The sequence below is a fragment of the Heterodontus francisci genome, unplaced genomic scaffold (assembly GCF_036365525.1).
Source record: "Heterodontus francisci isolate sHetFra1 unplaced genomic scaffold, sHetFra1.hap1 HAP1_SCAFFOLD_837, whole genome shotgun sequence".
In the NCBI taxonomy this organism is placed as follows: domain Eukaryota; kingdom Metazoa; phylum Chordata; class Chondrichthyes; order Heterodontiformes; family Heterodontidae; genus Heterodontus; species Heterodontus francisci.
In genome coordinates, this window is record NW_027140645.1 from 132,214 (window position 1) to 152,792 (window position 20,579).

Genomic DNA, 20,579 nt, shown 5'->3' on the forward strand with positions numbered 1-20,579 from the left:
CTGGGGAGATTTATACTTGTGTATTTTAACACTTTTATTATGAAGACTATGTACATTAATAGTATATTTTCAGCAATACTCAAGTTCTGTTACTATTAGAGACATATTGTCGAAGCTTTTCATCTTGCGCTCATCAGGACAATCCGCAATAACCAATGTAAGGGAAGATAACTTGGAGAGTACTGCTTGGCAGAATGCACCAGGTTACAGTGATTGCGTTAACTGCCAAGCTTTGTCTGAAATTTAAAGAACAGGCAGCTTGACTTAGGTCAAGGCATTGCCCTGCAGACTGAACCAGCAAATGGCTATCACTTATTTTGTTCAGCTGAAACAGGCACAATGTTTGTACATATTCTTTGTCTGGTTCATTCCTCAGGGCAATGTCTTGACCAGAGTCAAGCTGCCTGGTTTACATTTTAAACAAAGCTTGGCAGTTAACTATCAGTCACTATAACCTGGTGCACTCTCCATGGCAACACCTCTACCCCCAGAGTTCACTTACCAATCAAATCAGCACTCTCTTCTCATGCAGTATAAGTTGTTGTTTTCCTTTACATTGGTTATTCTTGCGATTGTCCTGATGAGTGCAAGATGAAAAGCTTCGACAATATGTCTCTATTTTCTGCAATATTATGTACATTTTAAAAGTTACTTTGTACAGAACCACAAATTACAAGACAGCAGTTCAGCATCACATTTCCTTTCATACTCCGTCAGATGATGGGATTGTTTCTCACCCACAGTGCACTAGTTACTTTTCTGTACAATATTTTCCATGTACCAGTCTGGTAAGAAGGTGTACGTCTGGTCTGTGTGCACGGAATATGAAATATCTTTACCAGGCTCCCAAGAGAAAAGGGTCACCATCCTAAGACAAAGAAAAAGTTAGACTATTAATCTGAAGTGTTTTAAAGATCCATGGTAATAACAGCATCCGTACAACAGGAGCACACCAGTGTTTGATGCCTCAACTTTTGTTGCACAGTAACCGGGTACAATTACAATGCACAGTAACTACTGATTTATATTAGCTTATCAGACCTGAAAAAAACATTGAATCCCATGTGTCAGATAAGGATCATTAGGGCTTCCCTCTATTATGGAGAGGAGAAAAATAAAGTGGGGAATAATATTGTACTTTGCTGTTCATCTGAGTACATTTAGTTCTGAAGTTAGTAAGACTTATAGAGAAAAAATAAATGGTTGAATTTGAATTAGCATTTCTTCTGTTTCTTGGCTAGCTAGTCTTTTCCTCCTATGCCTTCTGTTTAATGTGAGCTTTTTATAAAAGCTGTTTATGGAATTTACCCAGTTTACTTCTGTCTTCACTCTTGAACCCAGCAACAGCTCACTGAAAATCCATTTCTGATTGAAATCAATAGTGTTCTGAATTTTTTAGCCAGCCAATCAGATTTTAGATTTAGAGATACAGCACTGAAACAGGCCCTTCGGCCCACCGAGTCTGTGCCGACCATTAACCACCCATTTATACTAATCCTATACTAATCCGATATTTCTACCACATCCTCACCTTTCCTTATATTCCCCTACCACCTACCTATACTAGGGGCAATTTATAATGGCCAATTCACCTATCAAGCTGCAAGTCTTTTGGCTGTGGGAGGAAACCAGAGCACCCGGAGGAAACCCACGCAGACACAGGGAGAACTTGCAAACTCCACACAGGCAGGACCCAGAATTGAACCCGGGTCGCTGGAGCTGTGAGGCTGCGGTGCTAACCACTGCGCCGCCCATAATGTTTTGTAGTTTGACCTGATTAGGTCATTAAAGTTACAGATTAATCTTCCTATATTATATATGCTAGTCCAGTGAATTAAAATCATTGGACTGAATGGGTATCTTAGTTACAGCAATTGGGGTGGACAAAGCAAAAGGTCAAAATAGACTTTTTTTTAAAAATGGGTCTATAAATGCTTTTGCAAGTCCCTTTAGATCTGTACTTTAAATAACCTTTTACTGAAATAGAACAGAATCCCAATGGACAATTAAATAGATTCGTACCGGTGATTATCTTGGGTCACCACCTGCTTCACAAAGGACAGAAAAGCGTTGCAGAAGTTTAGACAGACTGCAGGCTTCCAGCAATTCCGTTCGTTCTGTTTGAGATGGGAACAAAATGTAAGTGTCTTTAATCTGAAGTCTGGCATGAACAGAGAGGCACTGCTCTGGTAATCACACAATTACATGAAACCCCCCACCCAGGAATACAGAAATAGGTCATTCACCTCATTACTTCCAATCAGTGCTATTGTGGCAGCTCCAAGTTATTTAACATCCTGAAGGCAAGAATCAAAATTAGTCCCAATCTTCTGAAAGAGCACAGGCCAAATGTAGCATCTCAACTGTTGACCTCTTACAGAATCAAACATGGGACCTCCTGGTCTGTGCAGCTGAGTCTAGCCATCAGGGAGCTGCCCACTTGGCTCAGTTAAAACAACCTGGGGTGTGGTCAGTGGTAGATCTCTTTCTGGAGGAAAATACATCATCCAGAAAAGGACAACAAACCTACTTTGTTTATGGACACGGTCCAATGACAGGATGTGAAGATCCTATCAAGTGGGACTAAAAGGCTGCTGCCAGGTTTTAACAAAAGATCTATTGTAAAATCCTCCACATTAGAGGTCATTTTATCACATGACCATTTTGTATGGAATTTTCAGAAAACTTGTCTAAATTAAATACTTTTGATCTCTGTTCAAATGTTAAGCAGGGATTCTGATATATTTTCGCATATATCTGGAAAGTTCCAGTTTTCACCAGTGGTGAAAATTTATATCGGACCGCACTGACCTTAGTATAATTCTTACCGCAGCAAGTGTAGGCTTGAGTTATTACAGTGAAATTATTATTTAAGGAGGTGCTTTTTGCCGTCTATGTAAGGCATCACGAGTTGACTGTTCCCCCTCTGAGCTGTACCACAAACTACACAAAGATATAGAAATCCAGTCTAGAACAATTTGGTTGTTAATTCCAAAGATAGATTGGAGTTAGCGAGAACTTTGGACAGTGCTTCATGATTGAGATTTTTGTTCATCTGTTTTAGCACCCCCAAAATTCTTACCTTTGAAGAGCTTACTCTAATAGTTGGCGTTAATTCTGTGGGTGTAACTGGTATAAGCAAAGTGACGGCCAGCTTCACTGTTTTTATTGTATGCTTATCTTATATTCCTCCTTTTTCTATAATTACACAGCCTGCACACTATAACGGAGAATTAATTCTGAAATTTAATTGAGTTTGTCTGTGCAAACCTTGACGAGGTGATGAATCTTCATAGTTTCGAAAGACTGAAGTGAAACAACTATCCCATTATCATCTCTAAAGCCTGCAATTATCCGAGGTACTCCAGGCAGAAAGGACTGTGCCCACCATTTGATCAATTTAAATCTGCAAAGACAAGGATGACAGTCAGAAATTCCAAATGCCTTTGTTGTGCCCATTGTTGAGATGCATCTCATTTGGCAACTGGAACTTGTGTTCCTTCATCCTGACTGTAGCCAAAACAGGACTGTGGCAACGTGTAATAGTGGGAATGACAGCTGCACCACAATCACACAAGCATTTAAAAACACAGTATGGAGAAAGCATACTTTAGATTTAAGGATGCAGAGTGTTGCCCGAAATAGTGTTGATGTGCACCCTTCAACAGTTCATAGTTAATTTGTACACTGACAAATTCAGGTAAGAGCAGGTTCGCATTGTGAACTATGATGGGGAAGAATGTAATTAAAGTTCCTTTTTAAAAATAGGTCTGCTTTACTTATATTTTTCCCTCGTGATTATTCAGCTAATGAACACACTCTCAAACATCTCCCTGCAGAGCTGCCATATTCTCCCCCTTTGAATTGTGACTCTTTACTCTGCCTTCCACCTTTTTACTGGGATTAGTCCTGCCAAGAATTTGTATAATCAGCATCTTTGTGTTGATCTGTTATTTCCAGTCTTCTCACAAACAGCAATGATCGACACCATTAGTCTCGTGTTTCTGGTGTCATTTTGAAATTTAGCAATAAAATACAAAAAAATACAATAATTCTATTGCTTTTAAAATGAATTATTTCCCATTTCAAAAATGTCTGGCAAACAGCGATCACTGATGGTTAAGTTCCACACAGTTTGTAGCAATTTTATCCTGAGGTCACAGTGTAGCAGTGGAACATATGTGGATATTTACAAGACTCTCTGAAACCACTTCAGTCAAGCACCTCATACAACACTACAGCTGCGCCCTGCAGATGTTTACAGGAATGTATTAATTAGCTGGATGTGCATCAACCAGGCAGACATTTAGAACAGGTTAATTTAATCATCTTCATGGTGGTGCAGGAGGAAAAGGCTACCAACCTGTGAAAATTCCTCTCTTGGTTTGGACTGTACATCTCCCTGCTTGTCTTTAGCTCCACGTAACACTGTGGGGCTTTTAACCTCGGGTCAGAATTGTCTTTGCAGTCGACCTCACCAGAGAATACGAGCGAGTGGCCATTCAGCCGAGTTCGAACCACGCAACAAAATGCTTCATTGGTGTTTACCACGCCTGCTGGATTGGGATGCTCACCTGGTTTAGCTGAAAGAAATACTGTGAATATTAGTCAATTTTCCGCTTTCCTATCCCTCATGGTCTGGGGGTGGATGGTGGACGTATGACCCCAGGATTACCAGGTGGCCTCCAGGATTACACATGTGGCTACTTTTCATGCTGTTCATGTAAAGCTGCACAGTGAGTATTGTCAGCTATTTGACCATGTAAAGCATCAACCAATATCTACAGATGTGCATATTCTAATGGTGATCGTTGAACAGCAATCAAAGTGCTCTGGCTGAGCGTTAACTTGACACAGACCTGGATCTTTATTGGCCTACGATAAATGAGATTTAAAGGAAGATTGCAAGAGAATTGCAAAACAAAACACCTCTTCTTTGATAGTATGGTCTTTCAGTAATTATCTGGGGAATTCCGTGAGGAATTTGTACACCTCTATCTGTGCTTATCTTTATAACCCATAGTCTTGTTCCAAACAGATGATATTTGCTCAGCTTTTTACAGTCAAACAAACAACAGTGACTGCACCTACCAGTTGAGTTACAAATTTAATCTCCTTGTCCTTTAAATGAGATTGGATAAGCACTCGTCTTTGTTAGGATTTCAGTGAAGTGTGAGGATGGGAAAGTTTAATTCTGTATCTGTACTGTGATAAACACCCAGCGACAAGAGTTATAGATGATGTCCTTTCAAAGATTCTGTGAAACTTGATTGTGGCTGGCGAGATTCTTTTGAACTTTATAACACGGGGTTGAAACACTGGTAACTACAGGTGATTTAGCGCAGGAGAAATGTGAGATAATTAAGAGCATCATAAAGCATTAAGTGCATAAATGTAATCTTCCTCCCCATAGCATATGGATATTAATATATTAAACAAGCTAGTGTCACATCACCAGTGCAGTGGGTAATCAATGGCATTTTTAACTGTTCTTTATACTTTCTTTATTAGCTAAACCTTCTTGTAGCTCTTTGAAGTCAAAGCAAATAAAAATCAACTTGCTGAAAAGATAAATTTCTCTGGTGCATTCTCCATGGCAAAGCCTCTAACAGAGTCCACTTGCCAACCAATCAGCATACAGTATACGTTTGTTGCTTTCCCTTACATTGGTATTCTTGTGAATTGTCCTGATGAGTGCAAGACAAAAAGCTTTGACAAAAATGTCTCTGTTTTCAGCAATACTCAAATTTACCTTAATTAATTCCATCTGATCATTACGAACCTTTGACAGCTGGTCTGGCCCAAAGCAATGGATAAATCGCTCACCTGCACACAAGTACTGCTCAAACTTATATCCTCCATACATCAACTTCTCCTGCATTTCGGTCCGCTGCTCTCTCTGCCGTCTAGCTTCCTCGGTCTCTACCTCACTCATGTAATAGGTTCCATTAAATCGAGTCACTGCCATCAGCCAGCCCTCCCGGTTCTCATAAGGGGTGGTTAGAATTTTAGTCAGATGTCCTCTCCATGTGATGAAGTCTGTGTGCAGCTGACTGCAAGTAGAAATAGACAACTTCTCAAACCAGCAAAAAACATGCACAGAAGGGAAAAAAAAAAAAAAAAAAAATCGCAGCACGGCTGATCTGTTTCCATTGTCAAACAGTCAGGGGTATACTGTTATTGACTAATAGTCAGGCATGCAATGTGCACAATTCATTCCATATCCCTCTTCCTAAAATATGATTCTCACCTTATCCTCTGCAGTAGGATGAAAGGCAGAACATTGAGATTTAAATCTGGGACTGAAGTCTGATTTATGAATGTGAGAGAAATGTAATGCCATTTTATCTAGCTTCTGTATTTTTAAAAATAGATGTAAATTTCAGTACAATTGTATTATTGTAAAAGAAAAACTTCTTTGTCCAGCAAGAGCAATGACAAAAGTCCTAAGGAAGGGTTGATTAAGAAAACATCACCTCACTCCTATTTTCTCAAGAGATGTTGCTTGAGCTGCTGAGTGTCTCCTGCGTTTTCTGTTGACAAGTTCCATTCTCCCTGAAGTGATATTGGGAATTGTAGTTTTAAGCAGCATTCACTGTACAACTGCAAAGCCCTTTGCTTCACATCATATAGTGCAACTGCAGCCTGAATACAGAGCTCAGACTGACAGCAGAGTGAGCTTCCCTGGGGGAGCAAATCTCACTTCACTTCGGAATCAGTTCAGGCCTTAAATATCTGACTTTCACAACGAGCTCAGCTTTATTTACTTTGCACCAACATGAAACTTGTTTTGTTCACCTATTGAGAAAACTTCTATAAATGTAGCATTGGAACATAAAACAAAGGGAGAGAAAGTGAAGGAGTCAAGATGATAGACTATCACGTCATTTCACAAATGCACACAGCCACAAAGTGCTCAGCTACCGTATAGTTAAAAAACTGGTAACTTCAGGGTGATATTTTCATACAAAAATATAATGAACAAAACAGCTATATCATTAAAAAGTTTTTGTCTGCTCGTATTTCCTGAACGGTCTGCATAGTAGGCCAGGCTTTGGCTTTTCAGCTCTGGGCCAGGGTTCAAATGTATCCCCCAAAATAAAAGCAAGATACTGCAGATGCTGGAAATCTGAAATTAAAACAGTAAGTGCTAGAAATACTCAGCAGATCTGGCAGCACCTGTGGAGAAAGGAACAGAGTTAACGATTGTTTTGATGAAAGCTCATTGACCTGAAGCGTTAACTCGGTTTCTCTCTCCACAGATGCTACCAGACCTGCTGAGTATTTCCAGCACTTTGTTTTGATTTCAAATGTATCCCCGGCTGATTGTAAGGGTCACATATAAAACGAACTTGATCAGTTCCTGGCGGCGAAGTGGAAGTCTGCCCTTAATTCATCATTAAACTGGCACTTTCACTCCGTGGTAGTGTGCATTTGGGGGATGCTCTTCTGAGGTAGAAACCGAGGATGTGGTTCAGTGCAGCATCCAAGGAACTTCACTGTATTTTACTGCAGGGTGCTGGATGCTGACAATAGATTCTGAAGCTGAAAATGTTCCACACCACATCCCTCAGGATCTATACTACAAAATATATTATTTAACAGCTAACGTCACAACTTACTTTGTCAAAGGAGGCGATTTGTCATTGCCAGACAGCATGGGGAATTTGTGTTTGTTCAGTAATATCCACTTCAGGATATGGTCCAGCTTTTCCTTAATGTTATCGTTCCTTTTTATGTATCTGTCTTTGTAACCATCTCTCAGATTGAAATTTGGATTCTTGCTGGTGGGTTTCACACAGTATTTTAGTTGCCTGGCATCATTGAAGAGTTGGCGACGTGAATCTAACGAGAAACAGCCAATCTCAACAGGCTGCCGGTAATCGGGGAAGTTCTTGTCATAATAGTCTGGCTGTACAGGAAGGGAAAGTTCACATTTGTCCTCATTGTTTGTGTGTGGAATGCATTGTTTAACAGCATCCATCCTCGGTAATGTAGTCAGACTCTCTTGTGTATCACCTGATTTTCGTTTAAAGACTCCCCTGTACGATTCCCTGCTAGCGTTGAAATGCCGATCCATATTGTCACGTTTTTTGATTTAATAAAAAAACCTGCAAGAAATTAAGAAAAATAACAGATTAAATGTAATCAACAGAAGCAATGTTCTGTGACACATCTCTAGTTTAGACCAGGAGTCTGCAACCTGCGGCTCCAGACTTGCACATGACTCATTAAAAGACTCATGTGGCTCCCAACCTCGATCAATCGATCGATCAAACCCATTTTGATGGTAATTAAATGGCTTGTTCTATTTTTGGAAACTTTTATTAACAGTGAATGATACTTTCTCAAATACAATTAACATTTTTTTGTTAAAAACCCTTAAAATGTTAAAGTGTGTAATAATAGATAATTTGCATTATCGGTGTACTGAAAGTATGGAACTGTTACGTATTCTGAAATAAAACGAAGTACTGGAAATACTCAGCAGGTCTGGCAGCAGCTGTGGAGAGAAAAGCAGAGTTAACCTTTCAGGTCTGTGATCTTTCATCTGAACTCATGAAAGGTCACTGACCTGAAACGTTAACTCTGCTTCTCTCTCCACAGATGCTGCCAGACCTGCTGAGTATTTCCAGCATTTTCTGTTTTTATTTTATTTCATTTCAGATTTCCAGCATCCACAGTATTTTGCTTTTAAATCAGGGCATTTGATCCACGAGTTAATAGAATTCCATCACAGAAATAGGCCATTGGGAACAAGTGGGACAAGGGTAATCAATTACAATGTGGTGATGTTGATCAGGCTGTTACCCACAATGATCCTGTATGACCGTCAGCAATGGGAATGCACTTCAAAGAATGATGATTCCTGATGCTTCCCATCACTCAAGACTGTGTTTAGTTTAGTTTAGTTTTAGTTTAGAGATACAGCACTGAAACAGGATCTTCGGCCCACCAAGTCTGTGCCGACCATCAACCACCCATTTATACTAATCCTACACTAATTCCATATTCCTACCACATCCCCACCTGTCCCTATATTTCCCTACCACCTACCTATACTAGGGGCAATTTATAATGGCCAATTTACCTATCAACCTGCAAGTCTTTGGCATGTGGGAGGAAACCCACGCAGACACAGGGAGAACTTGCAAACTCCACACAGGCAGTACCCAGAATTGAACCCGGGTCGCTGGAGCTGTGAGGCTGCAGTGCTAACCACTGCGCCACTGTGCCGCCCACATAGAATAGAATAGAACATGCAGGTAAGTGGCAAGTGTGATCTTAAACTAATCAAAAGGCTTGTACACAGCGCACTTCAGAAACTTTTTGTGGCTTGAGTTTAGGTCACACAAGCTCGTTCTACAGTGCAGCAGTCAGATTCTGTGCATTGATATCCTCCAATTCCTTCATGTTGTTACAAGAGTCCATATTTTTGTTAAAAAAATATAGATTCCTAGTTTTAAAGAACTAAAAAAAAATTTCATTGACATCGAAACATCTGGAGGTAGCTGAATTTTATGAATGCCTTAAAAAAAAGCAGGGTCAACAAGAGATTCCTGGCTTTGACCAGTAAACTAAGAAGAACAATCAGACAACTATTACCTCTATTTAAAGAATCCCTGCTCTGGAAAAGCAAAAGCTGGTATGAAGTTGTACTGTTCCCTCCTGTAATTTTGAAGACATCCTGAATGCTTGCAGAAACCTTGCATCTTTAAAAATAGGACTTTTGCATCAAATGAGAGAGAACTGGCACCTGTTGCTACACACCTGATGGAAGACCAATGTGAAGCCTTCTACAGTTGAATTTCTTTGAACACCTACCAAACAGACTGTTCAGCAACCTCGCCTAGAACAATTCTTAGTGGCAGCCAACTATTCCACTTGGAACACCTCACCAAACCAAAGAACTTCCTTATAGATCACGGCAGTCTAAGTTTTTTTTTTATTCCTTTGAAACAGCTGTAAGCAAAAATCCCCTTTTTCCCGGTTAAATCGGATTTTGGACGCATGTGTGCGTGCGAGGGCTAGGGCATAAAAAAAAATGCGGGGCTTTAATATTTTGATTCGCATATCTATTTACTTCATTATTGGTTAAGACTTGGTTTTATAATAAATGGACAATTTTGTTGTTTATTAAAGAAACTTGGTTGGTGTGCTTTATTCTGGGTCAAATAGAGTACCTAATTAGCTATTTTGGTAAGTGGGAACATTTAATGATATGCTGTGACCTGTGGAGAAGTGGGACTGAATTAACAGTGCACTCCTCCTGCCTCAGTCGTAACAATGTCCCCTCCCTCTGAACAAGACCTATCACTATCTTGTCCCCTTTGCCTCATGCCGTAATCCAGTATCCTTCGCTAAAGATTCTTGGTTGTAGATTGCCAGGCTCAGCAGTGGGATATGCAAGAATTTACTTCAAAACACTTGTCCTTTCATTCTCATTAAACTTACCTCCTTAACCTATCTTACTGGAAATGATCATCCTTGTTACTTTCCTCTGCTCCCTTAGGTGACCAAAGTTAATCCAATATTGAAAGTGTGTTCTTACTGGTCCAAAATTCAGACTCAATACCATGTCCTTGCACTGGGTGCTTCTGCAAATATCTTCTGACATGCAATTAATTTTAGTAATGAGGATCTCACTATCGATTTGTACAGTTCAGTTTTGGTCTATTCACAAATTCTCATCATACTCAATCCAATAATTAAAGTTAGGAAAAAGCAATGCGTGATTGACACTAACAAACAGAAGGGAATATGATTCAGTATTAATAATTTCCTATCTTCTTAAATATCAAATTCCCTTACACATTTTCCATCTGGTGCAATCTAGTATAATTTAGCTCACCGGCAAAATGCATCATGTGGTTGGTGCTAAGGCATACAGACCATGAAGGTCCTTGTGATGGAGTAGTTTACGACAGGCACAGTCAACATGGTTTTATGAAAGGGAAATCATGTTTGATAAATTTATTTGAGTTCTTTGAGGATGCAACAAGCAGGGTGGATAAAGGGGAATCAGTAGATGTAATGTATTTGGATTTCCAAAAGGGAAATGCCACATAGAAGGTCAATACAGAAAGTACAATCTCATGGTGTTGGGAGTAATATATTAGCTAACTAACAGGAAACAGAGAGTCAGGATAAATGGGGCATTTTCAGGTTGGTAAACTGTAACTAGTAGAGTGTGTCAGGAATCAGTGCCGGGGCCTCAACTATTTACAATCTAGATTAATGACTTGGATGAAGGAACCAAGTGTATCGTAGCCAAATTTGCAGATGATACAAAAATAGGTAGGAAAGCAAGTAGTGAAGAGGACACAAAGTGTATGCAAAGACATATAGATAGGTTAAGTGTGCGGGCAAAAATTTGCCAGACGGAATATAATGCGGGAAAAATGTGAGGTTGTCCACTTTGGCAGAAAGAATAGAAAAGCAGATTATTATTTACATGAAGAAAGACTGCAGAATGCTGCGGTACAGAGGGATCTGGGTGTCCTTGTACAAGAATCATAAAACGTTAGCTTGTAGGTACAACAAGTAATTAGGAAGGCAAATAAAATGTTGTCATTTATTGCAAGGGGGATGGAGTATAAAAGTAGGGAAGTCTTGCTACAACTGTACAGGGTGTTGGTGAGACCACACCTAGAGCACTGTGTACATTTTTGGTCTCCTTACTTCAATAAGGATATACTTGCATTGAAAGCAGTTCAAAGAAAGTTCACTAGGTTGATTCCTGGGATGCAGGGGTCTGTTTTATGAGGAAAGGTTAAGCAGGTTGGGCCTATACTCATTGGGGTTTAGAAGAATGAGAGGTGATCTTATCGAAACATACAAGATTCTGAGGGGGCTTGGCAGGGTAGATGCCGAGAGGATGTTTCCCCTTGTGGGGGAATCAGGAACCAGGCAACACAGTTTCAAAATAAGGGATCTCCCATTTAAGATGGAGATGAGGAGACATTTCTTCTCTCAGAGGGTCGTTAATCTTTGGAATTCTCTTCCCCAGAGAGCAGTGGAAGCTGGGTCATTGAATATAGTCAAGGCTGAGTTAGACAGATTATTGATTGACAAAGGAGTCAAGGGTTATAGGGGGCAGGCAGGAAAGTGGAGTTAAGGCCACAATCAAATCAGCCATGATCGTATATGAATGGCGGAGCAGGCATGAGGGGCCGAATAGCCTACGTTTTATGTTCTTATCCCAGTCAGGGTAATGGGGGTGGGGAGAGGGGACAGGTGGGGGTGCAGTTGGCCTCAGCATTTCTGATTGATGATCTCTGATAGAAAGAGTACGCAAACCTTGAAAGGGGATAGGAATAAGCTCAGCCATGATACAGCAGCTGCTCCTGCACACTGCCACACAACGTCACATTGTCTCCTGACATATGACATCTTGAATGAGGTACGAGAGGGCTGCTGTTGCCTGTGAAACTGTACTTATTTTTAAAATATAAAAGCAGCATTAGTACTGACATACGTTAGTCCTTCTACATCACTAACAAATTTCCGTTAGGAACACAGGAACAGGAGGAGGCCATTCAGCCCCTCAAGCCTGTTTTGCCATTTAAGGAGATCATGGCTGATCTGTGACCTAACTCCATATACTCCTCTGCCTTTGCCCCATATCCCTTATTACCTTAGATTACATAGAAACATAGGAGCAGGAGTAGGCCATTTGGCCCTTCGCGCCTGCTCCGCCATTCATTATGATCATGGCTGATCATCCAACTCAGTAACCTGTTCCCGCTTTCACCCCATACCCTTTGGTCCCTTTCTCCCCAAGAGCTATATCTAACTCCTTCTTGAAAACATACAATGTTTTGGCCTCAACTGCTTTCTGTGGTAGCGAATTCCACAGGCTCACCACTCTCTGGGTGAAGAAATTTCTCCTCATCTCAGTCCTGAATGGTTTACATCGTATCCTTCGACTATGACCCCTGGTTCTGGACTCCCCCACCATCGGGAACATCCTTCCTGCATCTACCCTGTCAAATCCTGTTAGAATTTTATAGGTTTCTATGAGATCTCCCCCTCACTCTTCTGAACTCCAGCGAATATCATCCCAACCGACTCAATCTCTCCTCATACATCTGGTCTATAATTCCCTGCTTTCTCTCTACCTCCCTTTTTAAATAGTGGGGTTACATTAGCTACCCTCCAATCTGTAGGAACTGTTCAGAGTCTACAGAATCTTGAAAGATGACCACCAATGCATCCACTATTTCTTGAGCCACTTCCTTAAGTACTCTGGGATGCATACCATCAGGCCCTGGGGATTTATTGGCCTTCAATCCCATCAATTTCCCCAACACCAATTTCCTTCAGTTCCTCTCTCTCACTAAGCCATGTGTTCCCCAACTTTTCTGGTATATTTGTGTCCTCCTTTGTGAAGACAGAACCAAAGTATGCATTCAGTTGGTCAGCCATTTCTTTGTTCCCCATAATAAATTCCCCTGTTTCTGACTGTAAGCGACCTACATTTGTCTTCATCCATCTTTTTCTCTTCACATACCTATAGAAACTTTTAGTCAGTTTTTATGTTCCCCACAAGCTTGCTCTCACACTCTATTTCCCCCTTTTTAATCAATCTCTTGGTCCTCCTTTGTTGAATTCTAAACTGCTCCCAATCCTCAGGTCTGTTGTTTTTTCTGGCACATTTATATGCCTCTTCCTTGGATCTAATGCTATCTGTAATTTTCCTTGTAAGCCATGGTTTGGCTACCTTTCCCATTTTACTTTTGTGCCAGACGGGGATAAACAATTGTTGCAGTTCATCAATGCGCTTTTTAAATGTTTGCCATTGCCTATCCACCGTTATCCCTTTAAGTAATGTTACCCAATTCACCTTAGTCAACTCACACCTCATACCTTTGTAGTTTCCTTTACTAAGATTCAGGACCCTAGTCTCAGAATCAACTAGGTCACTCTCCATCTTGATGAAGAATTCTATCATATTATGGTCGCTCATCTCCAAGCGGTCTTGCACAACTAGATTGTCAATTATTCCTCTCTCACTACACAATACCCAGTCTAGGATGGCCTGTTCTCTAGTTGGTTCCTCAACATATTGGTCCAGAAAACCATCCCGCATACACTCCAAGAATTCCTCCTCTGATATTGTGACTAATTTGATTTGCCCAATCTATATGCAGATTAATGTCACCCATAATTACAGATGTTCCTTTATTGCATGCGGCTCGAATTTCCTGTTTAATGCCATTCCCAACATCACCATTACAGTTTGGGGGTCTATATACAACCCCCACTAATTTTTTTGCCCCTTTGTGTTTCTCAGCTCTACCCATACAGATTCCACATTGTCAGAGCTAATATCTTTCCTCACTATTGCGTTAATTTCCTCTTTAACCAGCAATGCAACTCCACCGCCTTTTGCTTTTTGTCTGTCCTTCCTAAATACTGAAAACCCCTGGATGTTCATTTCCCATCCCTGGTCACCTTGCAGCCATGTCTCCGCAATCCCGACTATATCATACCCATTTACGCGATTAATTCATCCACTTTATTGCGAATGCTCCATGCATTAAGGCACAAAGCCTTAAGGCTTGTCTTTGACATTACTTGTCCCCTTGCCACTGTTTTTCACTGTGGCCCTGTTTGATTCTGGCCCTTGATTTCTCTCCCTATCACTTTTCTTATTCCCCTTACTGTCTTTTGTTCTTGTCTTTGATCCCCCCCTCCTCCGACTCCTTGCAAAGGTTCCCATCCCCCTGCCAGTTTAGTTTAAACCCTCTCCAACCACTCGAGCAAATACTCCCCCTAGGACATCAGTCCTGGTCCTGCCCAGGTGTAACCTGTACAGTTTGTACTTGTCCCACCTCCCCCAGAACCAGTCCCAATGCCCCCAGGAATCTAAAACCCTCCCCCTCACACCATCTCTTCAGCCACATATTCATCCAATATATCCTGCTATTTCTACTCTGACTAGCACGTGGCACTGGTAGTAATCCTGAGATCACTACCTTTGAGGTCCTATTTTTCAACTTATTTCCTAGCTCCTTCTATTCTGCTTTTAGGACCTCATCCTTTTTTTTAAAACCTATGTTGTTTGTACCAATGTGTACCACGACCACTGGCTATTCACCCTCCCCCTTCAGAATGTCCTGTAACCGCTCTGAGACATCCTTGACCCTAGAAACAGGGAGGGAACATACCATCCTGGAGTCTCTTTTGCGGCCACAGAAACTCCTATCTATTCCCCTTACAATTGAATCCCCGATAACTATTGCATTCCCACATTTTTACTCCTCCCCTGTGCAGCAGAGCCAACCATGGTGCAATGAATTGGGCTGTTGCTGCTTTCCCCTGAGAGGCCATTCCCTCCAACAGTAACCAAAGCAGTATATCTGTTTTGCAGGGGAATAGCGACAGGAGATTCCTGCACTGCCTGCCTAGTCCTCTTGCTCTGCCTGGTGGTCACCCATTCCCTTCCTGCCTGTGGGGTCTGAGCCTGCGGTGTGACTAGCTCTCTATACATGCTATCCATGATACTCTCCGCCTCGTGGATGCTCCACAGTGTCCCCAGCTGCCGCTCCAGCTCCGAAACCCGGGCTTCCAGGAACTGCAGCTGGAGACACTTCCCGCACACACGCTGGTCCCGGGCACTGGAAATGTTCCCAGCTTCCGACATGGAGCATGAGGAGCACACCATGGCTTTGATCTCTCCTGCCATGACTTAACTCTTTAAATTAATCTTTTGGAAGATCTTAATGTCAAATACTATCAGTTACTCTAGGGCACTTCTTCCCTGGTCCTCGTTACTACAGAACTCCCTAAAAAAAGTTGGGGCGGCACAGTGGCTAGCACCGCAGCCTCACAGCTCCAGCGACCCGGGTTCAATTCTGCGTACTGCCTGTGTGGAGTTTGCAAGTTCTCCCTGTGTCTGCGTGGGTTTCCTCCGGGTGCTCTGGTTTCCTCCCACAGCCAAAAGACTTGCAGGTTGATAGGTAAATTGGCCATTATAAATTGCCCCTAGTATAGGTAGGTGGTAGGGGAATATAGGGACAGGTGAGGATGTGGTAGGAATATGGGATTAGTGTAGGATTAGTATAAATGGGTGGTTAATGGTCGGCACAGACTCGGTGGGCCGAAGGGCCTGTTTCAGTGCTGTATCTCTAAATCTAAAATATGAAATAAACTGTAAACCATTCTCACCTTAGATACTTACCCAGCTATTTAGAGCTATTCCCTAACAGCAGTGACTCACCAACCAATCACCTTGCAGCTTTCCTGTGACATCACTGTTGGCTTTTTTTTTCTTTTTTTTAAACAAAAGTGAGTCTGAAATTTAAAACAATTGATCTTGCATTAACTGCTTCGTCCCAGACTCCCCAACAAGCAGAAATAGTTTCTATCTACCCTATCTGTTCCCTTATTATCTGGAAAGCTTCGATCAGATCACCCTCAATCTTTTAAATTCCAGGGAATACAACCCTAGTTTATGCAATCCCTCCTCATAATTTAACCCTTGGAGTCCAGGTATTATCAAGTAAATGTACACAGCATTCCTCCAAGGTCAATATATCTTGCCTTGGGTGTCGTCCCCAGATCTGAACACAGCATTCCATGTATGATCTAACCAGGTATTTGTATAACTGTAGACTTCTACTCCCTTGCATTCTAGTCCACTAGATGTAAAGGCCAGCATTCCATCTGCCTTTTTAATATGAACATACGAATTAGGAACAGGAATAGGCCACTCGGCCCCTCAAGCCTTCTCTGCCATTCAACAAGATCACGGCTGATCTGATTGTGATCTCAACTCTACATTCCTGCCTACCCCTTATAACTTTTCACCCCCTTGCTCATCAAGAATCTATCTACCTCTGCCTTAAAAATATTTAAAGACTCTGCTTCCAGCGCCTTTTGAGGATGAGAGTTCCAAAGACTCAAGACCCTCTGAGAGAACAAATTTCTCCTCATCTCTGTCTTAAATGGGTGACCCCTTATTTTTAAACAGTGACCCCCTAGTACTAAATTCTCCCACAAGGGGAAACATCCTTTCCACATCCACCCTGTCAAGACCTCTCAGGATCTTGTATGTTTCAATCAAGTCACCTCTTACTCTTCTAAACTCCCAGTGCATACAAGCCTAGACTGTCCAACCTTTCCTCAAAAAACAACCCGCCCATGCCAGGTATTAGTCTAGTAAACCTTCTCTGTACTGCCTCCAACGCATCTACATCCTTCCTTAAATAAGGAGACCAACACTGTACACAGTACTCCAGATATGGTCTCACCAATGCCCTGTATAAGTGAAGCATAACCTCCTTACTTTTGTATTCAATTCTCCTCGCAATAAACAATAACAGTTCACTAGCTTTCCTAATTACTTGCTGTACCTGCATACTAACTTTCTGTGATTCATGCACTAGGACACCCAGATCCCTCTGCATCTCAGAGCTCTGCAATCTCTCACCATTTAGATAATATGCTTCTTTTTTATTCTTCTGCCAAAATGGACAATTTCGCATTTTCCCACATTATACTCCATTTGCTAGATCTTTGCCCACTCACTTAGCCTATCTATATCCCTTTGCAGACTCCTTATGTTCTCTTCACTATTACTTTCCTACCTATCTTTGTGTCATCAGCAAATTTAGCAACCATACCTTTGGTCCCTTGATCAAGTCATTTATATAAATTGTAAAAAGTTGAGGCCCCAGCACTGATCCCTGTGGCACACCACTCGTTACATCTTGCCAACCAGAAAATGACCCATTTATGCCTACTCTCTGTTCCCTGTTAGCTAGCCAATCTTCTATCCATGCCAAATACGTTATCCTCTACACCATGAGCTTTTACTTTCCACAATAACCTCTGATGTGGCACCTTATTAAATGCCTTCTGGAAATCCAAGTACAGTACATCCACCGGTTCCCCTTTATCCACAGCACTTTATTTCTTCAAAGAACTCCAACAAATTGGTTAAACATGATTTCCCTTTCACAAAGCCATGTTGATTCTGCCTGATTACCTTGAATTTTTCTAAATGCCCTGCTATAAAGTTTTTCCTAATAGCTTCAAATATTTTCCCCATGACAGATGTTAAGCTAACTGGCCTGTTTTCTGTCCCCCTCCCTTTTTGAATAAAGGAGTTAAATATAATGGAACCTTGCCTGAATCTAGGGAATTTTGGAAAATTAAACCCAACACATCTCACTCGCCACTTCTTTTAAGACCCTAATTATTTTCTGTACCTGTCCAATGACCCCCAAGCCTCTTTGGACCTCCACAGTTTCTAGGTGTTCATTTAGAAAGTATCCCGGTTCTGTCTTTTCTAGGTCCAAAGTGGACGACCTCACATTTGCCTGCATTGAATCTATTTGCCACAGTTTTACCCATTCACTTAATCTATCTCTATCTCTTTGTAATTTTATGCTTCCATCTACACTGCTTACAATGCCAACTACCTTTGTGTCATCGGCAAGCTTGGATGTGTGGCTTTTTATCCCGTCATCTACGTGGTTGCTAAATACAGAAAATAGTTGAGGCCCCAACACCGATCTCTGTGGGTCACACTAGTCACAACCTGCCAACTGGAATCAAAAACAGAAAGTGCTGGAAATACACAGCAGGTCTGTGGAGAGAGAAACAGAGTTCCGCTGAAACGTCACAGACCTGAAATTTCTCTCTCTTCACAGATGCTGCCAGACCTGCTGTGTATTTCCAGCACTTTCTGTTTTAGATTTTCAGCATCCACAGTAGTTTGCTTTTATTTTACTGCCAATTAGAATACCTGCCCATTATCCCTACTCTGTCTCCTGCTGCTCAGCCACTCTCCTAACCAGGTCAACAATTTGCCCTTAACTCCGTAAGCTTCAACTTAAGCTAACAGTCTCCTATGAGGGACTTTATCAAATGCCTTCTGGAAGTTCATATAAATAACATCCATAGGCATTGCCCTGTCCACTACTTTAAATCACCTCTTCAAAAAAATTCAATCAGGTTCATCAGTCATGACATACTCTTTACAAATTCACACTGGCTTTTGCTGATCAGCTGAAAATTTTCAAGGTGTTCAGTGTTACTTTTGTTACTGTTTGCCAATCGAAGTACTGGCAGTAACAGAAATTATTAGTGTACAATGTAGATTTTTAACAGTGATAAATATCCAAAAATAAAATTGTTTGTAATAAAAACTATAGAGTTGCTTATTTTTTCACTTTTGAGAAGATTTGAATTATGTTGTCTCTAAGTTCTGACTGTTGTCAATAAATTAGTCAGGAACAGATGTGCATGAAAATTTTGACAAAATGTTTACAAGACTCAGTAACAAGTATCAGATATAAATGAATGGGAACTTTGAGAAATCATGACAGTGAAATCTGATGTGCGACAAGCATTCATGAACAGCAAGAGGCAAAATTATCTAGTCGCAACATCTGACCTGGACCTGCTTTATATTTACTACATCTCCTAAAAGAATTATAATGTTCTCATGTGATTGTCTTGTATTTATTTTGCTTTGTACCAGGAGAAAAATATGGAAATAGCAGGGAGAAGAACAAATCATTCTTCAGATTTTTTTTGCAGGCTGTTTTGAAGATTTTAACCATGTTTATCCCTGAACTGCAACAAAAATTTATAGAACAGCAGCAAAATCATTGGATTGTCCAATAAGTACATGAAGGTAAGCCAAGTGACCTTTGCCTGCAGCACTAATATTCCACTAAGAGGGTTGGATTTTTGCTTCAGCGACAATTTCTGGAATTTTAAGATCAGTGAACTATTCTTTTTATCGGCTCGCTTGAAGGTGCTGAATTCTGCTGAGCTAGGTTCCTCCAGCAATGGCTGCTCTCTGGTCCCTCACTCTGACTGGGTATTCTTCACATTGTAAATCCAGGTATTGAGTTTCAACAAGCTATTTGGACACTCACGCTCAATCCTGCCATAAAAGATCCACTTTCCAGCATAGGTTACTGGATAATGATCAAGAATGGATCCCAACTGTTGGCCCAGCTTGGATCAACGGCAGTTCTAATGAAAGGTCATCAACCTGAAATGTTAACTGCGTTTTTCTCTCTCTATCCACAGATGCTGCCAGACCCAAAGTGCTTTCATCATTTTAAGAAAAATATTAACCTCCCTATCAATAAATTCAATAAAAACCAGTTCAATTAATACTTGGCACAGCTCATAAAGGAAAATTATGTTTATTGGTAGTCAATTTTTTTCTTGGCTTATTTTAGTAACAATAACACTTTCTCCAGCTCTGTATAATCTCAGTGACTGGGTCACAGATGATCCATTGTTTGTTGCCAAGAAACAAAGGCAACCATTATTTGTCAAATGTCATCTATTGACTTAGTTACACTCCTTGGTTGCAACTTATTTTTTTAAAAAGCCTTACAATTCTGATTAAACTATTAACACCACAACAAAACCTGAACGCAGGACGGGTTCATACTTTACTTAAAAAAATACTTACATTTATACATCATCGAATAGCGCAGTTAAATAACAAGTCGGTTATTTTTTTTTGTTTGCGTGTCTGATTAAAGCTGGAAATAAACAATTCAGTCAAGGTGACCGGACGTCATTTAAAGGCGCCCATTAGT

At 40.9% G+C, this 20,579-nt stretch overlaps 1 protein-coding gene across 1 annotated transcript; it reads right to left on the bottom strand.

The window, feature by feature from the left end:
- Positions 1–5: 5 nt before the first annotated feature.
- dxo (decapping exoribonuclease) lies at positions 6–20,576 on the bottom strand. Its single transcript, XM_068025841.1, has 7 exons — positions 20,450–20,576; positions 7,623–8,111; positions 5,827–6,053; positions 4,364–4,583; positions 3,271–3,406; positions 2,023–2,117; positions 6–868 (listed from the first exon to the last, which is right to left on the bottom strand). Exons 2-7 carry the CDS (start codon positions 8,078–8,080, stop codon positions 748–750), a joined length of 1,257 nt encoding a protein of 418 aa, XP_067881942.1. The 5' UTR covers positions 8,081–8,111; positions 20,450–20,576; the 3' UTR covers positions 6–747.
- Between the last annotated feature and the right edge of the window lie 3 nt (positions 20,577–20,579).

Excerpts from the sequence above, each read along its gene's own strand:
- dxo (XM_068025841.1), bottom strand. The coding sequence starts at position 8,080 with ATGGATCGGCATTTCAACGCTAGCAGGGAATCGTACAGGGGAGTCTTT. Across the intron at positions 6,054-7,622 it reads AAATCGCCTCCTTTGACAAA|TCAGCTGCACACAGACTTCA; the intron begins GTAAGTTGTGAC and ends TTCTACTTGCAG. Across the intron at positions 4,584-5,826 it reads TGAGCAGTACTTGTGTGCAG|CTAAACCAGGTGAGCATCCC; the intron begins GTGAGCGATTTA and ends TATTTCTTTCAG.